The following is an 18,809-nucleotide window of genomic DNA, read 5'->3' on the forward strand; positions in this document are numbered from 1 at the left end:
CGTGTCCCTTTGGGTCCGTCGGTTCAGTCATTCCTTTGGGTGCTTTTCTCCACTTTCTATATAGGACATGTATTCTCCGTCATGTCATGATCTTGTTCACTTCGTATTGGGATCCTGCATGGCCATGGGCCCCTGTGGACCTCTGTGATTTTGTGCTTGATTATCAGGGGGTCTCGAAGGTTTGGGTGGATCTTCGTACTTGCCATATTATTGGAACATCTGTCGATTTCCAGTGAGGTTTACCTCTGGTCCTTTATGGGCCTCGTTGTACTCTTCTGTACTGCTTATTGTCTTTCTCTGTTGCATCTAATTTTCTTATCTCCTCTTCTCTCGGTAATCTGTCTCGGTATTTATTATGATAATTTAAGAAACCTTGTAGGCTCCTTCCCCAACAGGAGGGAGGAGCCTCCTCAGTCTTCATGCGTTCTGCGCATAGCTCGAGGGTGACTGTTTTGTTTATTGTCGGTGTGCATGTGTGTTAGTGTTCTACAATCTTTATCTAAGGTCATATGCTGCACTCGCTCATTTTCTCCAGTCTTAGCCCCCCTTCGATCCTGGGGGTGTTCTGGGTTTTGTATGTAGGGACAACACCTAGTTCTTTTCGCTACTTACGGGTGTGGGGTGGCTCGGAGTGGCGCCGCCTCCACCTCTACACTACACCTAGTCTTCTCCTGCAGTGCGTGCGACTCTGGACATAATCATCTGACGATGCTCCCGGAATGTTACATGGCTCGGCTGTGTCGTTACACGATAGTGTCTACGCTCTACAGGTGAGAGTATACGGTTTGGTAACACTGTCAGCCGGGCGCTGGTTCTTGATTTTTGGACGAGTGTAGGGTAGTGTGTTGCTTGGCCCATTTGCGTGCATCTTAACGTGACCTTACTTAGTGCTTATATTGATGCTCTCTGGGCATTCATTCGTTGACTCAGTCGGTGCTCTCTGGAGACTCATTCATTGACTGTTGTTCAGTGCCTGGCTGCATCCTTAAATGTACATTGGAGTGTCTGTGTATATACTGTATACTTGATCATTTACATTCCATTACCACTTGCTTCCTAGGTCTTTATTCAGTTCCCTGAGATTGGACAGCCCCGGTGTTCAGTTATAGAACCGAGTTCTTTCATCATCTTGTATGTTACTACCAGCTTCTGTGTTACAATGTCTGCTGGTGGATGTAGCTTTTCAATCACCCATTCCTGCCCCTTCAGTTCCTTTTCGTTAGGACAGGGGGAGCTAGGATTATGGCTATGGCTACGGCCTATTCTTTGTTCCTTTTCCGGATGGTACCTTTTTGTTGTAGTGTGGTACACGTCCTGGAGGGTTCTCCTCATCTATTATTCAGCGACGCATGCTTCGTTCTGTCCTGCTGGAGCTGGTGGTGCTGCTCCTGTGGGTTGTGGTGTCGATTTTTTTTGCTTTGCGTCTCACATGTCGGCTCGTGGTGCTCGCTTCCTCGTTGGCCTCTGCCTGGGCCCTGGCTCTTGGGGTTTTGTCGCCATTTTGTCATTGCTGTTTGCGGAGTCTGCGGCTCAGCTTTTCGGCAAGCAGCGGCTTGTCGTTGTCATACGTTATCAGCCTTGTTGACCTTTTCTGGGTCCCGGTGGGGAGGGGGGTTCCTCCCAGGCGGGGCATGATTGCTCGTCCGGGTTGGTTATTTCCCTGGAACCGGGAAAGAACCAACAACCAAAAGCTGGTTAACTCTCAGGTACCTTTTTACTGTTAGGTAACAGGGGCATCAGGGTGAAAGAAACTCTGCTTATTGTTTCTCGCCGGCGCCCGGGATTGAACCCGGGACCACAGTTTCACACGTCCAGTGTTCTATCCGCTCAGCCACCGGCTCCCGATACAGTATAGGTACAGGTATCCTGTGTTTTTTGTTGACGTGGTCTTGTCCTTCTCTCATGAGGGTTTAGGACCATCATCTTGATACCTACTGTTGCCTTGTCTCGTGCGGCGCTGGCGGAGATGTTACGGCTTGCTTTCAGTTTTGGTGTTCCTTCTGCACCGTTTTGCAAGCTGTCTCGGGTTTTGTTTGCCCATGGCCTGCTCGTGAGCCGCCTGAGCCATCTTGGTCTTCGACAGGATGCTCACTTTCTTTACCCTTCGGTTTGTTGTGGCCCCTTCGGTTCCGGTTTGTTTATCCGTGGTTTCTGGTGATCGGTTTGTTTGTTGCAGCCGTCTCTTCTTTTCTGGTGAGGTTGGGATGGCTGTTTTTTTTCCAAAGGGGGTTCCTGGGGTTTGTTGCTGCTTATTTAGTTGGCTGGGGTCCTTCTTCTTGTCTGGGTGTGGCTCTCGGACTTTGCCTGCATGCCACGGCCTCTGTGACCCAAGTTCCCTTCATCCCTGTTCCAGGGTTCGGGTCTCCTGGGTTGTCCGCGGGGTCATTTGGTGTTGCCAGTTGTCTTGCTTTCAGGTTCAGGGCGTGTGGTTTCCGCCTCCCGGGTTTCTCCTTTTTTGTTCTTGTCTTTGGGTAGTTAGCTTCAGGGAACCGACGAGGCTCCCCCCCAGAAAACCATCATTGAATGTAATGAAACGCCATTTTCTGGGTGAGACCCGGAGGCTCCTAGGCGACCCTCCCTCCCTCCGGTCGGCAGTTTTTTGCATGTTTTTTATATCCAGCCTCAGAAATGAGGTTTTGGATAGCCGGCGCGGGAGGTGTGGGGCTCTCCCTTTCCCCTTCCATGGAGGGGGGAGCTGCGCAGACGGCGGCACGCCGACGAGACGTGATGGCGTTATGCTCGTTTTTGTTTGGGGAGTTCTGTCTACTAGTTCGGCTTTTAGTTGCAATTTCTTAACCAGAATTAGGGTTTGTTGTGGGATGCTTACCTTTCTGGGTGCCTGACCCGGTCGATGGCAGACACAGAATGCTTCCAACCACATGGTCGTTTCCATAGGCCATTGCTCCTCGTGCCTCTCTGAGGGGGCCAGGTTCTGGCTCGTTGTTCCTACATAGGTCTATGAACTTTTACACTGATGCCAAAGTCTAATATTAGCAATATGAGCCTGGATACCTCCGGGGAGCCGACGGGGCTCCCCCCGGAAAATATGGTGCTCATATAAAGTGACATTATATTCCCTAAACAATAAGAGTTTTGCTGTTATTGCTTATTGCAGTATATATACACGCATGAACATTTCTTCTTTTCATTCATCGAAACATTTCTTTCTTTTCATTCAATATATACATCTATGAACATTTCTATGCACCATTATGAACCAATAAGCAGTTCTGGCGGGTGTTGACGAGATCAAAACAGCACGGAGCCATGTGATAGGAGCTGACAACACTAGCAGTCACCTGATGCAAGGAAATGTTTCCAATATACTACACACATGGCTATGACTAGCCACAGAACTACTGTTATCACTTTCCTGTCACCAAATCCTGAATAGGAATCCATTTCCACAATGTTATATTGTAAAGGAACATGAGGTTGTTTCATGATGCGTAGATTCAAGAAACAATGGCTGGGTGCTTTTTTCTCTACCTCATGCTGTGAACATCACAGCTAGCATTGTGTTCACTAATATGACATTGTAAATAGCCTTTATCACAGTGAGGATCATCTTCTGACACTATTAAGGCGAAATAAATTATTTTGTTACGTTTATTTTATTTTGTTACTTATTTTATTCATCATAATTAAATGGTGCTGTGAACTCTAGCTGCACAGCAGTGCTGTGAGCTGCTGCTGCAAGCCCTAACCTTGTTCCGTCTCTCAGTACTGAGGCTTTCACAGCCAGTAGGGATGCTCAAGATGAAGTCCGTTATTGGAGTCCTGAGGCACATGATACGAGCCCCTTTTCCCGATGAAGTCTTGAATCATTCCCTATATGTAAAAATGCCTTGAGGTACCATGTGCACCGCCGACTGAGTGCCATAATGGTACCTATGCATAGTGCAAGGGTTAATGACAGAAAAATTTCTAAGCAATTGATGAGTGATGTACAGTACTTGATCATCAGGCATCTCGGGTGAAAAGGGCACTGATGAAGTAGGAAGTATGAAGATTATAGCAGAAATTGTAAACTTGACAAATTATAAACAATAAACAAATTATGTTTATTGAATCAGTGTATGATGATGGTAATAGGTACGGAAAGTAGGATTGTAGGAGTCCATGACGTATGGGACTTAGTAGGGGCTGTATATAGGGGACTCCGCAGAGGCCTGGTGTATGGGATTTCGTAAAGGTGAAAATAGTGTCATGTGAATATGTTTGAGATTGCAAAGTTATCAGTATATTCATTTAGTAAAAATATACAATTTTTATTATTTCTAGTTGGATTGGTGCTATTGCTGGACTGGCGTACATCTTCGTGTTACCGTGTGCCACCTACATGGTTGCGCTCTATACACAAGATCAACTCCATTGGTATCAGTTTGTGTTCCATTTTGGCATTATTCTTTTAGGAATAGGTAATTTTGCTTGCCAATTTCTTATTGTGTAACTAATGCTTGTACAGAAAAGTTGTTCTGCTCGGAAAGGAAACATTTTGATGTTTTCAAGGAACAGCTTAGAAGTACTGTATACATTATCTGTATTTTGTTAGGATACTCGTGTTGTACCACAGAAACTTGCCATTTTTTATTAATATCTCCTGAAGTATCAGGAAAAATGGCCAGTACTTTTCATCAAACTATTTTTTTAAGAAGTATTTTTATACAAATGTAGAAAGTGTTTTTGGCTGTCTTTCACTTATCTTGGAAACTATTCTTGAAGGTTAATTTTTTAATTACTCTTGAACAATGGTATTTTGTGTTCAGTTGCATTTTAAAGATATTGTACGGCTTTTGTCAGTGCATGATTACTTTTATTTTAATTATGTTTATAGTTTATTTTAAAGATATGTAAATAAATTACAGTATGTGAGATTTGCCTGTAGGAAAGTCTAATGTGGTATAGTGAACCATTTGTTTACAGTGACTGGGGTCAAAGGCTTCGTCTAACTAAAATTTCTGCTTTAAATTGAGTGGCAAAAATGTTAAATCAAAGTGATACAATAATTTAAGTTATTATTAGCTAACTCCTCAAATATACTTTTTTGTTACTTTGATTGTAATGTTTTAGAGAGTCAATCTGATAAGCTGAATCCAGTGTTTTATACTGGTTCATTTATGTTTTTTTAGAATTGCTGCAAGTAAAGTTAAAGATTATCGTAAATTAATTAAAATTTCGATATATTGAAAATTATCTTTAAATAACATCGTATTTTTGCACTTAGAAAACTATAATTTTTATTCAGTGAATGTTTCTTGTGCACTATTTTGCAAGTGATTTGAATATCCTGCCGTCATTAATGTTTGAAACCAGACCAGCAAGAACATTACCGATGATGAATGTTTGTCAACAAATGGTAATACAGTACTGTATTTTACTTTGCATAATAAAATGCACAAAACTGCACTTTCATTTGAAGTAGCTTAATAAGTAAGGTATACAAATGAAGGTCCTATTGTGCTCTTACCTCCAACATAATACATTGTTATATTACAGCCGTGTTGCGGTTAATTAAGTTTAATTGTTCTTTTAAGTTATTCTGTGACATTGCACACAATTTTATAAACAGGAGTGTAAATGCATAGCCACATTTTTCGTAACAGGAGTCTATTAGAAAGCCTAAAACTCTGGAGTGTCTCATTGTTCTGCTTTGTAATAAAGGTTGTGTGTATAAAGGTATCATAATGGTTATGTGATGAACGTTGGAGCCAGCTCAGATGTCATTATGGTTGCTGTTGAACCATTTACATTTTTCACCAAGATGGGGAAAGTCTGTGGCAATCCTCACCAATGTAGGTTTTTTTTTTCAAATATCACAAACTGGCAACCTTAAATTATAGCGCTAGACACGAAATCATATATAAATGATGTGCGCGGTTTCGGTTTTGTCACTGATATCATTTATATATGATATGTGCGGTTTGAGGGTTAATATCAAGAAATGTTCAAAATGGTTACAGGAACAGGAATTATAAGGGAGAAAGTACTAAGCCAGGATGACTTATACAGCTCAGAATGGTTACAAGGAGATTGAAAATTCCATCAGTGTACAGTAATGCAATCTGTGGTGGTTTCATATTTAGTCTGGTGCTCATGATTTGAGAATTCTCATAATTGTAAAGAGAGAGGGAAATTATAGTATAGTGATTCTAAGCTGTTTAATCATCTTTAGGTGTCCTAGTCGTATGTGTGATAGCAATAGTGAGGAGACTAAAACTTGTGAAACTCGGATTATTCAGGTACTTCTCGTCATAAGTTGGTATTACTGTTTTTAATATTTAAATATTACTTTAATAGTTATTAAATTTACTATTATTTAAGTTTTGTGAGGTGCATGTAGAGGCGGCATGAGCACGTGGAGCCACAGTAGTGTGTGGCGGGAGGGACGAGTGACGGTGAATCACATCGGCAGGTAAGATATCTAATTAAAATATTTGGCTGTTGTAGAATGTGTTTCATACAGAGGTATATTTTATGTAAAAATGATAGTACAAGTATTAAAATGATGTAGGGTACAAAAGGTCAACACTAAGCAGCCAGTGACCTAGACAGAGCAAATATCAAACTTCTCATTAATTCTCTTAATTCTTACAAAATGGAATTTTAATTAATATGAAAATCTCTGTTTTATTTGTGGATGGGACTTGTATGTTTTATCAAATATGTACATAATATATGATTAAACATAATTGTTAATATGTAATAACTAATAATTTCTACTCCATTGTAACTTTTGATAATTACTTTAATATAATTAACTTTTAAAACGTAATAAGTTATGAATAGTGTGCTGGAGCTGCCTTAATACATTTTGCATGAGGCAGTTTAATCAGTTTGATTACAATGTTAAATACTGCACTAACTACTATTTTTCACAAACATGAATTAAAGAAAGCCAAGCAGGGTAGCAATTATTATATGGCAGCAATAATTCGGTAAATATTGAACATTTTGTTTACATATGAGCATTACAGAGCAAATGTTTTCTTCAAAGCATAACGTCCTCCATATACCCATGACGGAAGTAATTTAAGAGGGATAACATTGATGAGTTTTTATTTTTATATGTAGTTATGAACTTGATTGATTAGTATGGTTGTGGTTAGCAGTAAAGATTTGACTGTGATACACATAAGGGGCATAACTGGCAGACCCCTCACAGTGTTCAAGAGAGAACTGGATAAGCACCTCCAAAGGATACCTTATCAACCAGGCTGTGACTCATACGTCAGGCTGCAAGCAGCCGCGTCCAACAGCCTGGTTGATCAGTCCGGCAACCAGGAGGCCTGGTCAACGACAGGGCCGCGGGGACGCTAAGCCCCGGAAGCACCTCAAGGTAACCTCAAGGTAAGGTGATGCATGATGGTATGAAGGTCCCATTATGCAGTATGTAGTAGATACCACTTTGTTCACAATACAGTCCTGCAACACGGGCAGTACTGAGTAGTCTTCACGGACTTCTTACCTTATAATAATTACTTGTTCACAATACTCTCTCATGATGTAGAGAGGATTCCTTGGTGCATACTTTGGGTACTCCTTAAAAACTTTCTGCTTACTTACTCACATTCAATTGCCGCAAGATATTTCTACATTTAGTGCCACTGGAATTCCCATTTTTTGTGAACACAGAAAATTTAGAAAGTTCAGAACAGTAAAAGAAATAAGAGCATGATAGTTCTGAGAAATAGCTATCACCATCAAAGGGCACAATTTTCTCAACACTTTCCTGCTACACATAAGGGGCATAACTGGCCGACCTCTCGTGGTATTAGAAAGAGATCTTGATAAACACGTACAAAGAATACCTGCTCAATCAGGCTGTGATTCATACATCAGGCTGCAAGCAACTGCATCCAACTGGTCTAGTTGACTAAACCGACCGGGGAGCCGGTCGGCCGAGCGGACAGCACGTTGGACTTGTGGTCCTGGGTTCGATCCCAGGCGCCAGCGAGAAACAATGGGCAGAGTTTCTTTCACCCTATGCCCCTGTTACCTAGCAGTAAAATACGTACCTGGGTGTTAGTCAGCTGTCACGGGCTGCTTCCTGGGAGTGGAGGCCTGGTCGAGGACCGGGCTGCGGGGACACTAAAAAACCCCGAAATCATCTCGAGATAACCAACTAGGAGGCCTGATCAGAGACTGGGCTGTAGGGACGTTGATCCTTAGAATTTCCACAAGGTAAGGTATTGTAGAACGATTGCTACACATGCAAGATTTTTGTGTATGATACCACTCGTTCCGATTTAACGGAGGAAACTGTTGCGTATAGATGGGTAGTGATCTTCATATCAAACATGTGATTAAATAGAAAGTGGCTACAAAAGGTCACTTAGTCTTGGTCTGCTTAGTATTGCTATTATCATTTACTGAATTCAGATGAATTTTCATCAGTAGAAAACTCATTCAAATCTAAATTGCTACGTATATTATTTTTCATTAAATAAGTTTTAATGAGCAGACTGGTCAGTCTAGTTTCCTCATAGCTCAATGCATGCATGTGTTCATCTGTATATGTATGTATACTATATAATTAATTTTGTATATATGCATATTTGAATGTTTACATACATATTGATACATGCTTGTGATCATGTATGTGCTCATATATATGGGCATACATTCAGATACAAATGGATATACTATACTGTGTATAAATATTCATAGTCGGTATTATGTGGAGAGTTTATGTACATTCTTGCCATGTTTTACATACAAATCTGAGGTCATCATAAACACTTCACTTTACCAATACTGAAGGTAGTTTGTATTCTGTATATACTAGTCTTGCATTATTATGTACTAGGTATTTTATGTATGTTAATTATAATGGGCATTTGAACATTTAAATTCATTGTTGGTAAAAAATGATCTGAGAATTGAAGATAATGAATATTAGAATTTGTTTAATTTTAAAATTACTCGGTATGTACATGCTGATGCGAACAATTTATTGCCTTAATGTAATGTGATCATATGATATAACAATGATTTATATACTTCATAGAAATTGTCTTGTTAACATTTGTGTTCTGATGCTAAAACTCGTCATCCATACCCCGAACAATAAATGTGCCAGTGACACTAAAGCCGGTCATCTGATTACAAAATTTTTGGTTTTCAGTTTCCGAGCTATTTTATTTGAATCGACCAGTTCGAAAAAGTATGAAAATTGCCGTTGTGTAAATACTGTACTGTGCTGTAGTTTTCTTGTATATAATCTTAGAGAATTCAGTTGAAAATATTTTGATACTAAATTCGTAGTTATACTAGTAATTCAACAAATTACTTAGAAAACGTGAAATGATTGTAAACATTTTTACATATTAGACAGATGGAACAAGTTAAGTGGTAGATGCCAAAACCAGTCGTTTCAAGGCAATACATGACAGAGTACTATGAAGATGGGACACCATGAGCATAGCTATTATGATGTAACAACACTTCAGTAATTACAGCATATGCAGTCACAATATTAAGCAGTAGTCCATGCCATCTAGGGAGCCGGTCGGCCGAGCGGACAGCACGCTGGACTTGTGATCCTGTGGTCCCGGGGTCGATCCCGGGCGCCGGCGAGAAACAATGGGCAGAGTTTCTTTCACCCTATGCCCCTGTTACCTAGCAGTAAAATAGGTACCTGGGTGTTAGTCAGCTGTCACGGGCTGCTTGCTGGGGGTGGAGGCCTGGTCGAGGACCGGGCCGCGGGGACACTAAAGCCCCGAAATCATCTCAAGATATAACTCAAGATATATCTATAAACCCCCACAGAAAAAAAATGGAAAAAAAAAAGTGCTGCATTTGGTGCTTCAAAGCAAGTTTGTGAAACAGTACATTTGGCAATACAGTACTGTACTGTTTATTCACACTAATATAGATCTAATAGAATCTCTGATGTCTGAGCATTTTGTTTAATTGTATAATAAAACCAATACTGTATTAGGAAATAAAAACATTTAAAGCACTTTTTTTATATACATTTATGCACTTACAAATAGTTTATTCATTTTATACATTTCACCCTGCCAAATCCAGACCCTTGTACAATGGATCACTTCAAGCAATGGACTGAATCTTGCCACTGAGTTTTCCTCCAAAAACCAGATTTCTTGACAAAAGATCAAGATTCTGGAAGAGGGTGCAGTAATTGAAAGGTCTCAAAGTAATTTCCTTCAAATTTTGTCACCATTAAATGCATTACGTTAAATGCTTAAAAATAAAAGTTTAGAAATATTTTACTAACGTTTAACTATTATAAAGTGTGCAAATGAGTGCCATTTGTTTGAGGCATCTAAAGAGTGAGGACATGTGTACTGTGTTTATGTAAAATCTGATTCCCTCATTACGCGAACATTTTCAGACTTTTCTTCTGATTATAATTATTTGAGAATTGAAGCCATGCCATGCAACAAGACAGGTTGCATACCAACCAGTCCTCGGGTTATCATAGTACTTGTCACAATGCTCATAGTTCCTATGATGCTAATGTTAAGTTTCCCTGTGGTAGATTTGCAGTTATTAGCTGTCACCAGGCACCAAGCCTTCCTAACGTACCATAGTATGTCCCATCCCTGTAGATACCAGAATAGTCTGATCAATTTTGAACAATAATTGTAATTTTCCATTTCCACTTCCGGTGTCCTCGCCTAGTTGCGCTTGCAGGGGTCGAGCTCTGGTTCTTTGGTCCTGCCTCTCGACTGGTATACAGATTCCTGAACCTACTGGACTCTTATTATACAGTATCTACACTTGAAACTGTGTATAGAGTCAGCCTCCACCACATCATTGCCTAATGCATTCCACCTGTTAACCACTCTGACACTGAAAAAGTTCTTTCTAACATCCCTGTGGCTTATTTGGGTACTCAGTTTCCACCTGTGTCCCCTTGTTCATTAACCCTTCTTCAACCAGATACTCAAACGTCGGTATACTGGGGTAGCTCATTCTTATTGGGGCCTCGAAACCGATTTTCCTTATGTCGGAGTTGTTCAGAATGAAGGCTAGGTCAAATCTCGCTGGTTCATCGTTTCCTCTTGTCCTTGTGGGTTCCCTGACATGCTGGCTTAAAAAGTTTGTCGCCACTTCCAATAGTTTAGCCCTCTATGTATCTTCACCTCCGTGCGGTTCCTTGTTCTCCCAGTCTATCCTTCCGTAATATAAGTCCCCCATGATGAGCAGATGGGATCTATTTCTACAGGCAACAGAGGCTGCCCTCTTAATTATAGTGTTAACTGCCATGCTGCTGTTGTCATGCTCTTGCCTTGGTCTTGTCATTCAGTGGAAGGTTATATATCACTGCTACTACTACTACTCTTGGTCCTCCCATTGTTATGGTGCCTGTTATGTAGTCTCTGAAGCCCTCGCATCCCGGGATAACCATCTCCTTGAAACTCATTTCGTTCTCATAGTAGGGCCACTTCACCACCTCCACTTCCTTCCCTCTTTTCTTATTGCAGTGTAGTCCTGGGGAAATACCGCATTTGTTATGATTCCTGAGAGTTTTGTTTCTGTGAGTCCGATTACATCTGGGTTCACTTCTCTTGCATTCACTCATCTTGCTTGTAATCCTGTTTATGTTCAAGTATATCACCCTAAGAATGACTTTTTGTCCTTTCTCAATTTCTGTTGGTTCCCCTGAAGCAGGGAAACAGAGAGGGTCTGGAATGGGAGGGCTGAGGAAAGGGGGGCTGGAGGTGTGCAGGGGCTGGGAGGATCTGGTATGAGGAGGGAGGGAGGGAGCTTGGGGGGGGGGGGGGAAATGGGAGAAGGGGAGGCTTGGGGGGGGGGGGGGGTTTAGGAGGAGAGAGGGCTTGGGGGATGGGGGAGAAGGTGGGGCTGAAGAGGAGGGAGGGTTTGTGGCAGGGCTTAGGGGGGTGGGGGAGAAGGGAGGTCCTGGGGAGGGTGCCCTAGGTGGGCACCTAGTGGGAGCTGGCAGGGGTTATCTTGAGATGATTTAGGGGCTTTTTAGTGTCCCCGCGGCCCGGTCCTCGACCAGGCCTCCACCCCCAGGAAGCAGCCCGTGACAGCTGACTAACACCCAGGTACCTATTTTACTGCTAGGTAACAGGGGCATAGGGTGAAAGAAACTCTGCCCATTGTTTCTCGCCGGCACCTGGGATCGAACCCAGGACCACAGGATCACAAGTCCAGCGTGCTGTCCGCTCGGCCGACCGGCTCCCAGGGTTGGGGCAGGTAGGATGCCTTATTGGGTGGAAGGTAGGGGTGGTGCTTCTCTCACTGGCTGTTGAACTACTCATGAAGGGTTCCTCACTCCCCTGTGATTGCAGGGTTTGGGGATGTGGTTCCCCGATTCTTTTCTTTCTTCCTGCGCTCCCTCATTCTCTCGTCACTTGTAATATTCCTCTGCATGAATACTTTTTAGAACTTCAGTACCTTTGCTAGTCTGCTCTTCCTTGCCAACAATTCCTCTTTTGTGTTCTCGCTCGTGAATACTACCTTTATCAATCGGTCTCTGCCCTTGTACTGTCCGAGCCTGAAAACCTTTTCACTATTCTGGTCAGCCCTCTCCGTATTCACCCCTTGAAGGATCTCATTAACTTCGTTTTTGTCCTTGTCTCTCCTCTCCGCTGGACTGGACTCTGTTTGCTCCTTAATGCCTACTATTACTACTGCCCTTTTTTTTTTACTCCATCAGCCTGCTAGTACATTTAGATGCTTCCTGAGAAGAAGCCACTTCCATGGTAACTTCCCTTACTGCAGACCTAACTTCAGGTATCTTTTTAAACAATTCTGCAAATGAGGGTTGTTTTGTAGAAGTCCCCTTTACAGGATTACCTCTACCGCATATAGGGTACACTAGATTACCACCCACAGGATGGGTAGGGGGACCAATACCGGTCACAGGAGGGGTATGGGATCCACAACCCACTCGGGGGGGGGGCCCCCCCCCCATGGGATGAGAATAGGGACTAGAACACCTACAGAATGGGTATTGGGGTCCAATACTACCAGCACATGCACCCTGTTTTTCCATATGTAGCTGTATGTATTCTTTACCCCCATGTACTCTTCATCGGCATATGTGGCATCTGCCCTAAACGCTTGTGTAACAGTGGCTTTAGGTTTTGTATGTACTAGCTCTATCAATAAATCCATCAATGTTTGTATCTCACCTTGTATGTATGCACTTTACTTGAATAAACATTTTGATTTTGTTTTTTGATGTACTCTTTATCCCCCACATTTACTCTGTACCACCCTGTGCTGTGTTAGGATCCCGGTAGTACAGATGGGTTTGTTCTCGACGCACAATCGAGAATTCCAGGTTCAAATGGTTGGGCACATTTCTTTTCACCTAGCAGTGATTAGGTACTCAGGAGTTAGTTAGCTTGTTGTGGGGGTTGCATCCTTGACGGGGTCAGTAATTCGGCCTTGATGAGGGAGGGGGGTGGACCTCGATGTAAGCCAAATGTGTATGAATACACATTGACAAGTGTCTAAATTTGTGCCACAAGCAGAAGTCAATAATTAGTACCTCGATACTGTAATGTACTGGATTTTGTCTAGTATTTCTTTCATAAATGAGATATTAAAAGTACTGTATCATGAATAATAGTTTCTCCCCTACAGCTTCTCTCAGTTGCCGTGCATTCCTCATTGTCTCCCCTAAATGAACTTCCCATTTTTCCAGCCAAACTGATTTTCTCACAGAGCATTGTGAACTGTGTTGTAAAATGTCCCTCTGATGGCACGTTAAAATTTTAAAAGAAGGAAATACTATCGTTTTGCTACTGTAGTTTCATTTATCCTGCTTTAGTATGAGAGTTTAACACAAACCACCCTGTCCAAATTACATACCATTGAAAAAAAATAAACCATCCAGACTTTCATTCTAGTGCTACATGTCAACATTACTGTACATAAATTACATGGTACATGACAGCAAGTGAACTGATGTGTGTACAGATAAGAATGGGTGAGACCTAACTAGGTAACTCTAAAGTGCTACTGATATTGCAATGCCAGTGATAGCAGTGGAGTGTGAAAAATTTTTTTCTTTATTGTTTGGGGGAGGAAGATCCATTACATAGGCACTGGAACTTTTTCCAGGGACCCTGAAACAGTTGGATGTAGTCCGGAACAGTGCCAGGTGCTGTGTCTGGTTCTCTACAACACATTCAGGCTTTAGAGACCATTTTGAATATGCTTTCCTACCTATTCAAATAGTTACCTATTTACCTTTTCTACCTATTCATATGAAAACTAGTTACTGTCCTCTACATGTGCCTTTTCTACTTACTCAAATAGACACTATTCAGATAGGTATATTTTTACTTATTCAAGTAGGTCCTTTTCAACTTATTCGAGTAGTTACTTTTTCTACCTATTCAAATGTGTACTTTTCTACATATCCTTATGAGAACTAGATACTCTCATTTTTACATGTACCTATTTTACCTATTTAAATGGGTACTTTCTACGTATTCAAATAGGTATTTCTACCTATTCATATAGGTAATTTGCTACATATAAAAACTAGATACCTACATCTTCTACATCTGTGGGAATTTATTGCAACAAATTTGTTCATTTACATATTCAAATAGGTACTTTCTACCTATTCAAATAGGTAATTTCTACCTATTCAAATAGGTACTTTTCTAAATGAAAGTCTTCCACATTTGTTGGACTTTATTATTGCAAATCTGAGCATATTCTATCTATTTGGATCTACAACCTATTTAAATAGGTCCTACCTATTCAAATAGGTACTTTTCTTTCCTGATGAAATTAGACTTTTCCCACATTTGTTGGACTTTATTATTGCAAATCTGAGCATATTCTACCAATTTGGATCTACAACCTATTCAAATAGGTTCAACCTATTCAAATAGGTTCAACCTATTCAAATAGGTCCAACCTATTCAAATAGGTCCTACCTATTCAAATAGGTACTTATACCTATTCAAATAGGTACTTTTCTTTCCTGGTGAAATTAGAGTTTTCCACATTTGTTGGACTTTATTATTGCAAATCTGAGCATATTCTACCAACTTGGATCTACAACCTATTCAAATAGGTCCAACCTATTCAAATAGGTCCAACCTATTCAAATAGGTCCTACCTATTCAAATAGGTACTTATACCTATTCAAATAGGTACTTTTCTTTCCTGATGAAATTAGAGAGTTTTCCACATTTGTTGGACTTTATTATTGTAAATCTGAGCATATTCTACTAATTTGGATCTACAACCTATTCAAATAGGTTCAACCTATTCAAATAGGTTCAACCTATTCAAATAGGTCCTACCTATTCAAATAGGTCCTACCTATTCAAATAGGTACTTATACCTATTCAAATAGGTACTTTTCTTTCCTGATGAAATTAGAGAGTTTTCTACATTTGTTGGACTTTATTATTGCAAATCTGAGCATATTCTACCAATTTGGATCTACAACCTATTCAAATAGGTCCAACCTATTCAAATAGGTCCTACCTATTCAAATAGGTACTTATACCTATTCAAATAGGTACTTTTCTTTCCTGATGAAATTAGAGAGTTTTCCACATTTGTTGGACTTTATTATTGCAAATCTGAGCATATTCTACCAATTTGGATCTACAACCTATTCAAATAGGTCCAACCTATTCAAATAGGTCCTACCTATTCAAATAGGTACTTATACCTATTCAAATAGGTACTTTTCTTTCCTGATGAAATTAGAGAGTTTTCCACATTTGTTGGACTTTATTATTGTAAATCTGAGCATATTCTACTAATTTGGATCTACAACCTATTCAAATAGGTTCAACCTATTCAAATAGGTCCTACCTATTCAAATAGGTCCTACCTATTCAAATAGGTCCTACCTATTCAAATAGGTCCTACCTATTCAAATAGGTCCTACCTATTCAAATAGGTACTTATACCTATTCAAATAGGTACTTTTCTTTCCTGATGAAATTAGAGAGTTTTCTACATTTGTTGGACTTTATTATTGCAAATCTGAGCATATTCTACCAATTTGGATCTACAACCTATTCAAATAGGTCCAACCTATTCAAATAGGTCCTACCTATTCAAATAGGTACTTATACCTATTCAAATAGGTACTTTTCTTTCCTGATGAAATTAGAGAGTTTTCCACATTTGTTGGACTTTATTATTGCAAATCTGAGCATATTCTACCAATTTGGATCTACAACCTATTCAAATAGGTCCAACCTATTCAAATAGGTCCAACCTATTCAAATAGGTCCTACCTATTCAAATAGGTACTTATACCTATTCAAATAGGTACTTTTCTTTCCTGATGAAATTAGAGTTTTCCACATTTGTTGGACTTTATTATTGCAAATCTGAGCATATTCTACCAATTTGGATCTACAACCTATTCAAATAGGTACTTATACCTACTCAAATAGGTACTTATACCTACTCAAATAGGTACTTATACCTACTCAAATAGGTACTTATACCTACTCAAATAGGTACTTATACCTACTCAAATAGGTACTTATACCTACTCAAATAGGTACTTATACCTACTCAAATAGGTACTTATACCTACTCAAATAGGTACTTATACCTACTCAAATAGGTACTTATACCTACTCAAATAGGTACTTATACCTACTCAAATAGGTACTTATACCTACTCAAATAGGTACTTATACCTACTCAAATAGGTACTTATACCTACTCAAATAGGTACTTATACCTACTCAAATAGGTACTTATACCTACTCAAATAGGTACTTATACCTACTCAAATAGGTACTTATACCTACTCAAATAGGTACTTATACCTACTCAAATAGGTACTTATACCTACTCAAATAGGTACTTATACCTACTCAAATAGGTACTTATACCTACTCAAATAGGTACTTATACCTACTCAAATAGGTACTTATACCTACTCAAATAGGTACTTATACCTACTCAAATAGGTACTTATACCTACTCAAATAGGTACTTATACCTACTCAAATAGGTACTTATACCTACTCAAATAGGTACTTATACCTACTCAAATAGGTACTTATACCTACTCAAATAGGTACTTATACCTACTCAAATAGGTACTTATACCTACTCAAATAGGTACTTATACCTACTCAAATAGGTACTTATACCTACTCAAATAGGTACTTATACCTACTCAAATAGGTACTTATACCTACTCAAATAGGTACTTATACCTACTCAAATAGGTACTTATACCTACTCAAATAGGTACTTATACCTACTCAAATAGGTACTTATACCTACTCAAATAGGTACTTATACCTACTCAAATAGGTACTTATACCTACTCAAATAGGTACTTATACCTACTCAAATAGGTACTTATACCTACTCAAATAGGTACTTATACCTACTCAAATAGGTACTTATACCTACTCAAATAGGTACTTATACCTACTCAAATAGGTACTTATACCTACTCAAATAGGTACTTATACCTACTCAAATAGGTACTTATACCTACTCAAATAGGTACTTATACCTACTCAAATAGGTACTTATACCTACTCAAATAGGTACTTATACCTACTCAAATAGGTACTTATACCTACTCAAATAGGTACTTATACCTACTCAAATAGGTACTTATACCTACTCAAAATAGGTACTTATACCTACTCAAATAGGTACCTTTATGAAATTACTGTTTTCCATATTGGACTTTATTACAAATATGAACATATTCTATCGATTTGGATAAGTACTACCTATTCAAATAGGTACTTTGTACCTATTCAAATAGGTACTTTGTACCTATTCAAATAGGTACTTTTCTAAATGAGTCTTCCACATTTGTTGGACTTTATTATTGCAAATTTGAACATATTCTACCTATTTGGATAGGTACTACCTATTCAAATAGGTAATTTCTACCTATTCAAATAGGTACTTTTCTTTCCTGATGAAATTACAGTTTTCCACATTTGGACTTTATTATTGCAAATTGACCATATTCTACCAATTTGGATCTACTACCTATTCAAATAGGCACTACCTATTCAAATAGGTACTACCTATTCAAACAGGTACTTTTCTTTCCTGATAATTAGAGTTTTCCACATTTGGACCTAATTATTGCAAATTTGAACATTTCTACCTATTTGGACAGGTCCTATTCAAATAGGTACTTTTCTTTCCTTATGAAATTACCGTTTTCCACATTTGTTGGACTCGATTATTGCAAATTTGAACATATTCTACCTATTTGGATAGGCACTACCTCTTCAAATAGGTACTTTTCTACATATCTTTATGAAAACTTGTCTTCTACATTTGTTGGAAAAAAAAAAGTATTTAGGTAAGGTACATACATACAAGAGATTTTACATAAATTGATCGAGTTATAGATAGAGCTAGTACATACAATGCCTAAAGCCACTATTACGAAAAGCGTTTCGGGCAGGAAAAACATTAATGACTAAAACTTAATACTAATTGAGTATAAAGAATAAAATGTGTTGAGAACAAATAAAGATTAAGGGAAACATGGCTGAAAAAGCAGCACAAATACAGTAAAGATAAAGGGAAACATGGCTGAAAAAGCAGCACAAATACAATTAGGTAGACAAACAGCGTTGTTTAAGAAAACAGACATGGGTTGACAATAGGTAGGTTACAGGGAATTTATTAGGTAATGCTTCATTTTTATCTTAAACTGGTTGAGAGGGGTACAGTCTTTAACATGGTAGGGAAGGTCATTCCACATTCTGGGACCCTTGATTTGTAGAGCATTTCTAGTTTAAGTCGAACTCTTGGAATATCAAAATTTATTTCTGGTGTGGTGCTCATGGGTTCTGTTACAACCTTCTATGAAA

At 39.4% G+C, this 18,809-nt stretch overlaps 1 protein-coding gene and 1 long non-coding RNA gene across 5 annotated transcripts in view; one reads left to right on the top strand and one right to left on the bottom strand.

Moving 5' to 3' along the window:
• LOC123773151 (neutral amino acid transporter 9) overlaps positions 1-9,965 on the top strand; it is a 66,109-nt gene extending 56,144 nt beyond the window's left edge. For 3 of the 4 annotated variants that reach the window (XM_045766669.2, XM_045766668.2, XM_045766671.2), the window contains exon 13: positions 4,285-9,965. In XM_045766669.2, the coding sequence (XP_045622625.1) occupies positions 4,285-4,453 (169 nt within the window). In that variant the 3' untranslated portion in view covers positions 4,454-9,965. Of the gene's footprint in view, positions 1-677; positions 1,533-4,284 lie in introns of those variants that run through there. The other variant, XM_069315185.1, reaches the window with a different exon arrangement.
• LOC123773153 (uncharacterized) lies at positions 9,963-16,524 on the bottom strand. Its single transcript, XR_006774765.2, has 2 exons — positions 15,254-16,524; positions 9,963-15,215 (listed from the first exon to the last, which is right to left on the bottom strand). It is a non-coding gene; the product is annotated as an uncharacterized lncRNA (long non-coding RNA).
• Positions 16,525-18,809: the final 2,285 nt, after the last annotated feature.

Source organism: Procambarus clarkii, chromosome 81, assembly GCF_040958095.1.
Source record: "Procambarus clarkii isolate CNS0578487 chromosome 81, FALCON_Pclarkii_2.0, whole genome shotgun sequence".
Classification (NCBI taxonomy): Eukaryota; Metazoa; Arthropoda; class Malacostraca; order Decapoda; family Cambaridae; genus Procambarus; species Procambarus clarkii.